General features: G+C 40.0%; 1 protein-coding gene across 2 annotated transcripts; it reads left to right on the plus strand.

The window, feature by feature from the left end:
* The first annotated feature begins 1,215 nt into the window (after positions 1-1,215).
* On the plus strand, positions 1,216-7,152 carry nudt17 (nudix (nucleoside diphosphate linked moiety X)-type motif 17). 2 transcript variants are annotated; one of them, XM_080053447.1, is made up of 9 exons: positions 1,216-1,253; positions 1,890-2,042; positions 2,522-2,635; positions 3,106-3,289; positions 3,648-3,673; positions 3,825-3,917; positions 4,566-4,664; positions 5,424-5,557; positions 6,460-7,152. In XM_080053447.1, the coding sequence occupies exons 2-9, from the start codon at positions 1,968-1,970 to the stop codon at positions 6,632-6,634; spliced, it is 900 nt and encodes a 299-aa protein (XP_079909573.1). In that variant the 5' UTR covers positions 1,216-1,253; positions 1,890-1,967; the 3' UTR covers positions 6,635-7,152. The 2 variants fall into 2 exon arrangements, with proteins under 2 accessions (XP_079909573.1, XP_079909574.1); XM_080053448.1 differs by lacking the exon at positions 1,216-1,253 and adding an exon at positions 1,788-1,797.
* The last annotated feature ends 3,465 nt before the right edge of the window (positions 7,153-10,617 follow it).

A 10,617-nucleotide genomic window follows, 5' to 3' on the forward strand; every position in this document is an offset into this window, starting at 1 on the left:
TGTCCTTGGGCAAGAAACTTCACCCACCTTTTCTCGTGTGAATGTCAATAGTTAGCCTGCTATCGGTGTATGAATAGTAATGTGGGAATGGGAACAGGTCTCCCTTGAAAAAGGGTCTTCGGTCTCAATGGGATTTACTTGTATAAATAAAGGTTAAAAAAAACAAGGAATTTCACATTTTGGTTGGAAACAAATCTGGATTTTTCTTATATCTGGGTTTCGTCAATCGGGGTTCAATAAGAAAAGCAATGGTCACATTCACACAAAAAAACGGATTAGGAAATTTTTTTTTACCATTTTTCTTTTATGGACCACAAATGTTTGTAGTCTGTAGTTTTACTAGTCCCTGTAAATACACAAAACATTAAATTTTTTAACTACTTATATTTATTTATATATGAGGGGGAAAAAATTAATATTTTCATCATATACATATATTTGCAGTATCTCTTCAGACTGCAGGTTTGTAAACTTGTTACATCTTTGACCGTCAGTCAAGTGTCTCCATCTAGTGTCTGAAGTTTTTATTTTATTATTTCATTTAAAGGAATACTTCATCCATACGGAACCAGTGTTCTATCATTATAAAATCACTATTATAATATAATGAATTAAGTTTTTCTTCCCTCAGTCTTCCCTCAGTTTTCCCTTGGCCCAGCTGTCCTGTTAATCCTAACCCTACATTTTCCCATGTGTGATGTCACAAGAAGTAAAATGTAGGGTTAGACAGTGAGACCATAAAACACTCTTTCTGCCTTTTCTCAGGCCAGGATGAACCGATTTCTAAAATGTTTTGCACATTTATACTACATAGGATCTCAGAGTTCAATACACCTTCATATTTCCACCGGTGAAGTAGGTCTTTAACTAGTGTCTCTCTCCTCTGTTTTATAGGCCTACAAACTATGTCAAGTATCCTCTCAGCCCCCATACAAAATAGGTCCATCACAAAATTATGAATGATGTTTATCAATGTAATAAGCCGTTAAGAAAGAGAGTTGGCAATATCATAATAATAAAAAATAAAAAAATAAATAAAAATATGTTTTTTTTAACAATTTAAAATGTCCTTTTGATCCAGTGTGTATTGTGTTGAACGGTGTTATCATAATGTTTCCTATTCAATAATGTTCTGTGAATTAATTCCCTTTTAAATAAATAAAAAAGTAATAAAAAAGCTCACCTCTCTTTTATTTTGAAGTGCATAACCGGATGTTTACAGTAGCCGTTAGCCGTTAGCTTGTGTCTCGTCGGTCAGTAAGTTTCTGCTGCTCGTATTGAGTTTGTCACGTGTTTTATTTCAACCTTTCAGTGTGTGTGTGTGTGTGTGTGTGTGTGTGTGTGTGTGTGTGTGTGTGTGTGTGTGTGTGTGTGTGTGTGTGTGTGTGTGTGTGTGTGTGTGTGTGTGTGTGTGTGTGTGTGTCCAACGAAATGTGACTGTTATCAAACTGCTGAGGGTCAAATGGAAAACTGTTAATTTAAGTTCAATAACGAACCTCCAACAGCGTTTAAAGGATTTAGCTAAAGTTAGCGAGAGGTTTATTCATTACAAACCAACATGCCTGTGTGTAAAGTTAGTCAGGATGATAGACAGACACACAGGTAGACAGACAGACAGTGACAGATAGACAGACAATGACACACACACACACATAGACAGATAGACACTCAGACAGACAGTCACACACAGACAGACCAGACAGACAGACAATCACACACATATACAAACATACAGACTATAGAGACATCTAGTTTCGTTAAATAAAGCTACTTAAAAATAGGACTTCAAACTACCTGGTAAAAAAATTATAAAATTGAAAAAAATAAATTGATATGATATATCTTATCATTTCGATGTGCCTGTATTATTGTTTATACTTATTTTGTAGAAAAGGAGCACCGTGGACATGCGCCGTTATTTGGGTTCCTGAATTGTGATGTCACAGTGACGTCATACAGGTAGCAGAATGGACAAAGTTCGGAGGATCCTGGTTTCAGTTTGTAAAGACCGATCGGCTCCACAGCCTGCTCAGTTCGTTCAGGTCAGTGTGTCTGTGATTATCCATTTAAAGGTGCAGTCAGTGATTCTGGAGAATGCTTGTCAGTGAATATCTCCTCACGATCTGCTACCTGTCTGTATTGTGTGTGAGTGTTAATAAACAGCCTAGACTCTGTAAAACAGGCATGTTTTTCTAGCTACGGTGGACCTTCTTCTTTTTTTACATGCACTTTGTTATCATGCCAGTTTACCAACATATTTCTCCTTGATCTGTGTGTGTGTGTGTGTGTGTGTGTGTGTGTGTGTGTGTGTGTGTGTGTGTGTGTGTGTGTGTGTGTGTGTGTGTGTGTGTGTGTGTGTGTGTGTGTGTGTGTGTGTGTGTGTGTGTGTGTGTGTGTGTGTGTGTGTGTGTGTGTGAGTGAATGTGGTAAGAAATGTAAAGCGCTTTGGGGCTGAGAAAATCGGCTAAAAAAAAGCGCTACACAAGTCAAGTCCATTTACCATGTGTTGCTGTGTTGTCAGAGTATCACGGGACACTTCAGTGACTGTGGTGACGAGGTGAAGGTCAACTGCAAACTGGAGAAAAACAACTTCATTCTCTTCAGAGGAGACAGAGGAGGAGAGGTTACACTCAGGGTAGGACACACGCCATCTTTAATATGTTTAAAGTACTAAAAAATACTAAAATAGCATATTAAGGTGCTCTTTAAAGTCTCTACGAGGAACTTTTAAATATTTCTGAAATAGTCAAATTTTTTCCTCTGATGATCATAAATGACATGTTACAGCAAACGGGACCATAAGTGCATGGATGCTATTTTTATATAGTTTTTCTTAATGCCTTTGTCATGGGTATACGCTCACCCAGGAACAACAGCTGGCGTGGTAAAAACACTACCGCTTTAGTCCAAAGAGGCCTCTAGAATTAACACAAACTGAAAGTTCCTTGGAGTCACTTAAAAGACATAAAAACTATATAAAAATATAATTATTTGCACTGATGGTCTCGTTTGCTGTTACAAAAATTAGACTGTTTGAGAAATACTTTTAAGTTCCTTGTAGCGACATGAAATATCTCAGTAATAATCCAGCTGTCCTTTCTCCAGAGACCCGCCTTCTGTCCGATCAAACACCTGTCCGTCACAGAGAAAGCTGCGATCCCATTGGACGTTCAGCAGCGAGGAGTGGATGTGGGCGTGGCCATAATACTACACACAGCCAATCACAGAGTGTTGCTGACGCGGCGAGCCAAAGAACTTCGGATATTTCCCAACGTCTGGGTTCCACCAGGTCAGACACTCACTGACTGACGGCTGTTGATTAGATTTGATTTATTAATATTACACCAATACACACAAACACACACACACTAGCGATATATACATACAAACGGACACACAAGCACACACATACACAATCTCTCAAACACACACTCACACACACACACACACACACACACTGACTCACAGACACACATACCCACACACACAAGCACACACACACACACACAACACAAATGGAACATATGCATAAAAAACAGACACACACACACTTGAGCACGTGCACACAGACACACACACACACACACACACCTCAGACCTCAGACGTGTCTTAATGTTTTTAAAGCTTGTTTTTTTGTTTTTTCTAGGCGGCCATGTGGAGCCAGATGAGACGGTAAATGATTTTCAGTTATAATTTTTTCTTGATTTTGTGAAGATTCTGCAGTGTTTACAAAGTGCTCTCCACGCGAGAATTAACCTTGTGTGTGTGTGTGTGTGTGTCTGTCTGTCTGTCTGTGTGTGTGTGTGTGTGTGTGTGTGTGTAGTTACTGGATGCAGGACTGAGGGAGTTAAAGGAAGAAACTGGTCTGAAACTGGAACCAGAGGAAGTTTCACCAAAGATACTGGGACTCTGGGAGGTAAGACAGACAGACAGACAGACAGACAGGCAGACAGACAGACAGACAGACTATGTACTATGTAACTTTGGGTGTCAGAGAAGTGAAACATTTTCTAAGGTATATTTTCATAACTGCATAAACAAACTTTCCTCACAGGAAAATGTGATCCCTGGAACACTGTTTGAAGTTAGAAAGCTTCCTGAAAAGTTACTGTTTACAGCAGCAGGGCCCACAGTTTGGTTTACAAACATATTCTAGTCTTATACGTTTGGTTCCAGGTTCCTCAAAATAATTTTGATTTATGATGATAGAATTATTCAATACTAAGAATAACATGTAGAGAAAATATGTTCTGTAAACTAACTGCAGGCTCTGTGAATGTAAACAAACCCCCTCCTCTGAAACTGCATAGTGCACCTTTTAATGTGATAAGAAAATAAAAATGGCAAATTAATTTAAACATATTTTGCCTCCCTCCCTCCCTCTCTCTCTCTGTCTCCCTCTCTCTCTCCCTCCCTCCCCTCTCTCTCTCTCCCTCCCTCCCTACCCCTCTCTCTCCCTCCCTCCATGTCTCTCTCTCTCCCTACCTCTCTCTCCCTCTCTCTCTCCCTACCTCCCCCTCTCCGTCTCTCTCTCTCTCCCTCTCTCTCTCCCTCCCTCTCTCAGTCAGTGTACCCCCCCTTCCTTTCCAGAGGACTCCCTCACAGGCATCACATCGTGGTCTACATGCTGCTGCGCTCCTCTCTGTCTCACCTGCAGCTACAGGTACAGTGTGAGCTCACATGGTTTGACAAATTTCTACTGTTCTTTTAAAAATAATGGAATTGAATATATTCTTTATATATAATAAGGGTATTAAAATGTCTTGAAATAACCATTTAAATGTCTAAAAAATCCTAAGTAAGATAATGATTTATTTGAATTTTTTCTGATGTTGGTACAGAGTGACCTCACAGGTTTCTACTGTTCATCTGAAACTTGATGAATTGAATAGAATCTTAGTTTATACTCGGCTGCCTGTCTGTCTGTCTGCCTCTCTCTCTCTCTCCCCTCTCTCTCCCCCTCTCCCTCTCTCTCTCTCTCTCTCCCTCTCTCTCTCTCCCCCTGAGAGAGAGAGAGAGAGAGAGAGAGAGAGAGAGAGAGAGAGAGAGAGAGAGAGAGAGAGAGAGAGAGAGAGAGAGAGAGAGAGAGAGAGAGAGGGAGGCCTTCATGGGTATTAAAACTGTCTTGGAATAATCTTTTAAAAGTAAAAAAAAAAATGCTAAGTTGGATAAGGATTTTGTTTGATCTTTTTTCTGATGTTGCTATTTAAAATAAAAAGAAGTTGGTAAAATTAGATTTTTTAGATCATATGATAAATTTCTCTCACCTTTATATCATGTGTTTGTGGGTGTCTCTGTCTGTGTGTGTGTGTCTGCCTGTCTACCTGTCTGTCTGTCTGTCTGTCTCCCTCTCTCTCCCCCCTCTCTGCCCCCTCCCTTCCCCCTCTCTCCCTCCTCCCCCCTCTCGCTCTCTCTGCTCCAGGCCTTCCTTCGCCCGTCTCCCCCCGAGGTGAGTGCCTGTGTCTGGGCCGACAGTCGGCTGGTCGGAGCCATAGTTTCCTCCAGGGACGGAGAGGACTCAGAGGTGCAAGTGGATGATCTGCCAAACTTCATCAGGTATTATTTTATTTTATTCCTTTTTTCATCTTATCATTATTGTTATTATGGTATTATTGTTGGGATTGCTTTTCTTGTTTTTGTTTTGTTTTTCTGACTGTGTGTTGTATGTCTGTGTGTGCTTATGTTGGGGGATAAAATACTTTTTTTTTTAAACTGCATCTGTCAACACAATACACACAATATGTATTAAAGTTGGAGTCAGTGATTCTGGAGAACGCTTGTTGTCAAAACCACTTTTTACAAAAACAAAGGATATGTTAAAAAAACAATGGGGCACAACATAGCTAGCAACATGCCCCTTTTACAGAGCATAGGCTGTAAATTAATTTTTCGGCGCACACACAGTACGTACAGGCAGTGGATCGTGATTTGACAAGAAGTGATTTTATAAACAAACATTCTCCAGAATTGCTGGCTCCACTTTTAACATTAGAAGTTGCAAGTTCTCAAAATAATACATAACAGAAAAAAACACATTCTGTTGCAATATTAAATGTCCTTGCATTAAAATCACGATAAAGAATTGTCTATATTACAAAATTAATTCTCTATTTTACTGGGGCATTAAAACTCCGTTGCCAAATGAATTTCAAGGGAAATTTCAGACTTTTTGACACAATTTTGACACGATCCCTCCACTAATGTCCTACCCTGTGTGTCATCAGCAACATGCCCATTTACAGAGTCTAGGCTGTGAATTAACGCTTGAGTTTTTTTTAGCGCATACACATTTATAAGTGTGGTATAAGTTCTCAAGATAATGCACAAAAAACTACACATTCTGTTGCAATATTAAATATCCTAGCATCAAAATCACAAATAAAGAATTGGCTTCTGTCTATTTTTTCATGGGTATTTTGACATGAGCCCTCCACTAATGTCCTACCCTGTGTGTGCAGTGTGTCCGAGGTTTCTTCAGAGGGGGTCCTGAGCGAGTGCCCCCTGCCCCTGGCTGTGTTCACCAGCCGCGCACCCGACAGCGGCCCGGACCTGGAGCGGGTCAGCACCGGGACCAAGTTCGCCCTGGAACTCTGGCTGAAAACCCTCGAGACCTCTGACACTGACACCAAATGAGAAATACATTTTTAAAAATTCTCTTTTTTTTGGGGGCAGGGTGCATGTTTTTCGGCTTTATAAGACCGATTTTGAGAGAGATGAAATGGGGTAATCAGGGGAATGACATGCAGAGAACTCAAGACCTTGCAGACATCTGACACTAACACCAAATGGGAGATAACTTTTTATTTCTCTTTGGGGGGGGGGGCGTTTTTTTGCTTTATTAGACAGTTTTGTAGAGACAGAGATGAAATGTGTCAGAGAGGGGAATGACATGCAGAGAATGAACCGGGCTGGATTCTAACCCGGGTCTGCTGTGAAGAGGACTGAGCCTCTATTGGGGGGAGGGGTGATCTAACCAATGCATCACAAGCAGCCCCCCGAATATGAATTTTATTTTTGACAGATTTCGACTTCAATCACTAAACTGTATTTAAACTTTTTTCTCAACATTTTTAATTTTGTCTTGGTGCATTATGAAAAACTTCCTCCTGTCCCTAATACTCTGCGTTCCTTATTGTTGAATAAAACACAACTTCTCCGATCCAATACGTGTTTTTGGTTTTATGTTGTGATCACTGGTTTATATTGTTTTGGGTGTTGAGAGGCCACAGCACAAGGGGGCAGTATTGTGCTGGTGATAGCACACACACAGTATAGACAGGTAGAGGATTGTGAGTAGAAGATATTCACTGATTTTGACAACAAGCGTTCTGCAGAACCACTGACTCCACCTTCAAATCCTGTATTTGTAAACTTGTTACAAAAAATCTTTAAGCTTCAGAAATCCGTGAAAGGATAAACAGCAGTGTTGTATTTCTGAGCCGTATTTCTAATGCAGAATTCTTGGAAATTATAATGGATAATAATTTAAATGTGAAAATTCCCAAAATTAAAATGACACTGGACACTGTGTTTAAAATCCTGACAGGAACCAGTCTCTCATCATTATTAATCACCTAGTTTGTCTGAATAAAAAAATCCGAGCATGCGCGTGCAGGCAGACCAGTGCACACGTGACACGTCACGCTGTCAGTGCGCGAGCTTTCTTCAAAGAACATTCTGGAAAAACGGAAAGAGGACGACACTTCAGAGAGAAAAGCTGCTATTTCTAAGTCTGAATATTCATCTAAATATTGTCTGTTAATGCTTGTACTATGTCAGGAGCGAAAGTTGAATCAGTATTTTTAGACTTTTTACCGATTTTCTTTGTTTTGTTTTTTTACGCTAACGTTAGTCACGCGAGCCGATGCTAGCTGTTGCGTAGGACTCGTTCAGTAGCCGCAAACCTAGCAACGGCAGAAAACTGGAATATTTTCACCTGTAACTCGATGAGTTAAGGATTTATTCCGTCCAAACCAGAGATGGGTATTTCTGGAACAATGAAATACGAACCTGGAAGATTTGGTGAGTTTCATTTATTGTTTGTCAAATTGTAATGATAGATTAGTAGGCTAACGGTTTGTCTCAGTTTGGTGAAAGAGAGAGACTTGAATTTGGAAGGTGAATGAACAAGTGCATATTGCATTTTTCAGTTTTAAGAAAGTAGCTGTAAGAATATTTGTTTTCTTGACATTTTTATGTAGGCCTATGTGTTTGGGGCTGTTTCAGAAAGCGGGTTTACACCTTCCACTGTCAGAAGTCAACTTTATAGTCAATTTCTGCAGACAGACATGCAGAGGGATAGGCCTATATATATACAATTAAATAGTTACTTTTTGGTTATGTGGCCCATAGAGCATGCGCAGTGTGTTTTATCACTGAACCCCGTGAACGCGAGCAGACCTCGGCTGTGTCTTGATTCAGAGACCACGCACTTGGTAGGACGCAGTCTCGCGGTCTATGAAGGCTATAGCCTATGAAGGCCGATTTTAAGGCCGGTTTTAAGGCCAACGAGCCTTGTTAAACGAGACGGTCTCCGCAGGTCTCCGTTTACGAGCATTTCCGGTTTACGTAACAAGCCGTTACCTTGCGTGACGACTCGCCGCTCCTGTGCTGCCTAGCAACCCTGATTGCTGCCAACGGAGACAGCCCTGTCAGCGGAGGAAAAAAGAAAAATAAGTTGTCTACCAGACGAAAAGAAAAAAAAGTACAAGAAAAAAAGAAAGGAAGATAAAAGTTAAGAAGATGGAGCAACACGTTGCTGTTTTGTTATTTTTTATTTTATTTTATGCAATCTCTGAAAAAAACGCAATGAATCTTGGGATATGTTGGGCCACGAAGGATACATCTGATGCAGCCTTCAAAACTGCTTCAAAACCGTGAAACGAAGGCTGCATTTCACGACCGCATATGAGGAGCCTTGCAAGGAGCCTTGCAAATGGGACAGCCTTTGCGCGCCGCTATGACGCAATCGGTCTTCAAATGCAGCCTACGAGGCCGGTTCCAAGACCGCAACCCCTGAATCAAGACACAGCCCTCGTCCAGATTTCGTACTTGTACCAGATGTCAAAATATCGCATGCCCTAGTAGAATCGCATTGTTTAGCTGACATTACAATATTAGCTGTTGAACATCAGGTAAATGATATATTTTATTTTCCTGTCCTGAGCATATTTGTGCATACACAATATTATTTAAAAATTATTTGCCTGTTACAATCTCCTATAAATAATTAGGTAATCAAAGTGCCTGAATACATTAATGTGATGCAAATGAAAACCTCAGACACGGCTATAGACTTTACATCAAAAGTCTGAATATCCTATTTTTTTGTCTTTGTTGAAAGTTTGTTTTATTAGGTTTGCTATGTATTTCAATTAATAAAACACCATAAAAACATTATATTGTATTTGCTTGTTCAACTTCACAAAATGGCTAAAAAAAAGGCAGAACATTTATGTCAGTCAGAGCTGTTTCATTCACTGAACCATGCACTGGGGCCTTTAAAAGCTGCTTCATTTCACTACGGCTCCCTTGTCCGCATGCAAATAAAATGCTTTTGGTGGTATTTAAAAAAAAATCTTTCCTAAATGATTTAAGTACATGGTCTTAAGATAATTATGAGCCTTTGATTGATATCCAGAAACAGTTTTCGGAGACACACTCCTCTTCCCCAGGACTTGCCAGGGCGATACCTCGCGTGGCCGTCTTTGTTTCATGCGGAAGCTGGCGCTGATCCTGGGTGCCTGGGGCAAACTAGGAGAGGAAGATAAAATTCAAATCACCAATTTAAACTTGACGGAGCAGGAGGAGAAAAACCGTTTGAGATAAAGTAAGTAGAATGTCTTTTTTTAATAAGCAACATTACTAATAATTAGGCTTTGCTAAAACCTACTAGACATGTGTGTTGCCTGTGTATGACTCAGTTTGTTGGGGAAGTGAATCCCTCCCCGGTGTCTGAGAGCAGAGCCAAACGATAGGCTACTTTAAACAGCCACAAAGTGAGTGCATAAAATCAGGTTGAAGTACAATAGCTAGTACAGTATAGTTGTTATTAAATAGTTTAACTCCATTTTGCTAGCCTGTAGCTTTCTGGTAGTTAAACTCCATTCATATTTGCATAGTGAGTCAAGCAGTTAAATTACCTTTTTGCCATTTCTTGTGAAATAATTTAAGTATAAAACATGTTTGAGCCATAAATGGAAAGGAGCGGCTCTATCTTTCTTATGTCATAATATGTTGTACTTTTGACTGACTAACTTTTGTTCGTTTTAACTTATAACTAGTATTTTTAACTGGCACCACAATGCAGACAGGAGACAAGATGTGGTAAAAACTATTTCAATGTTAAATAAATTATTTCCATCAGGGCAGCAGCAGAGTCCTCTCGAGTTCTCAGGGAATCCTGACAGAAAGTGAGTTCCAGGGAAGGAGCTCAACAGAGAAACGACAGGTGAAGCTGGGCGTGACTGGATTAAAACACCTCTTAACAATTAAAGGACAAAATGTTATGATCAACGTTCACGTTATTTAAAAGCCCTGTAAGGAAAGACATGCACAAAAGCGATTTCTTTTTTTCCTACAGATTATATGACACGCAATAAATAAGAACCACACAA

Source organism: Ammodytes marinus (assembly GCF_949987685.1).
Source record: "Ammodytes marinus genome assembly, chromosome: 25".
Lineage (NCBI taxonomy): Eukaryota > Metazoa > Chordata > Actinopteri > Uranoscopiformes > Ammodytidae > Ammodytes > Ammodytes marinus.

What these genes read in the sequence shown, in the direction of transcription:
- nudt17 (XM_080053447.1), top strand. Translation starts at nt 1,968, where the DNA reads ATGGACAAAGTTCGGAGGATCCTGGTTTCAGTTTGTAAAGACCGATCG. An exon ending in GAGGAGAGGTTACACTCAGG is followed by an intron (nt 2,636 to 3,105) that starts GTAGGACACACG and finishes TCCTTTCTCCAG; the next exon opens with AGACCCGCCTTCTGTCCGAT. An exon ending in AGATACTGGGACTCTGGGAG is followed by an intron (nt 3,918 to 4,565) that starts GTAAGACAGACA and finishes TCCCTCTCTCAG; the next exon opens with TCAGTGTACCCCCCCTTCCT.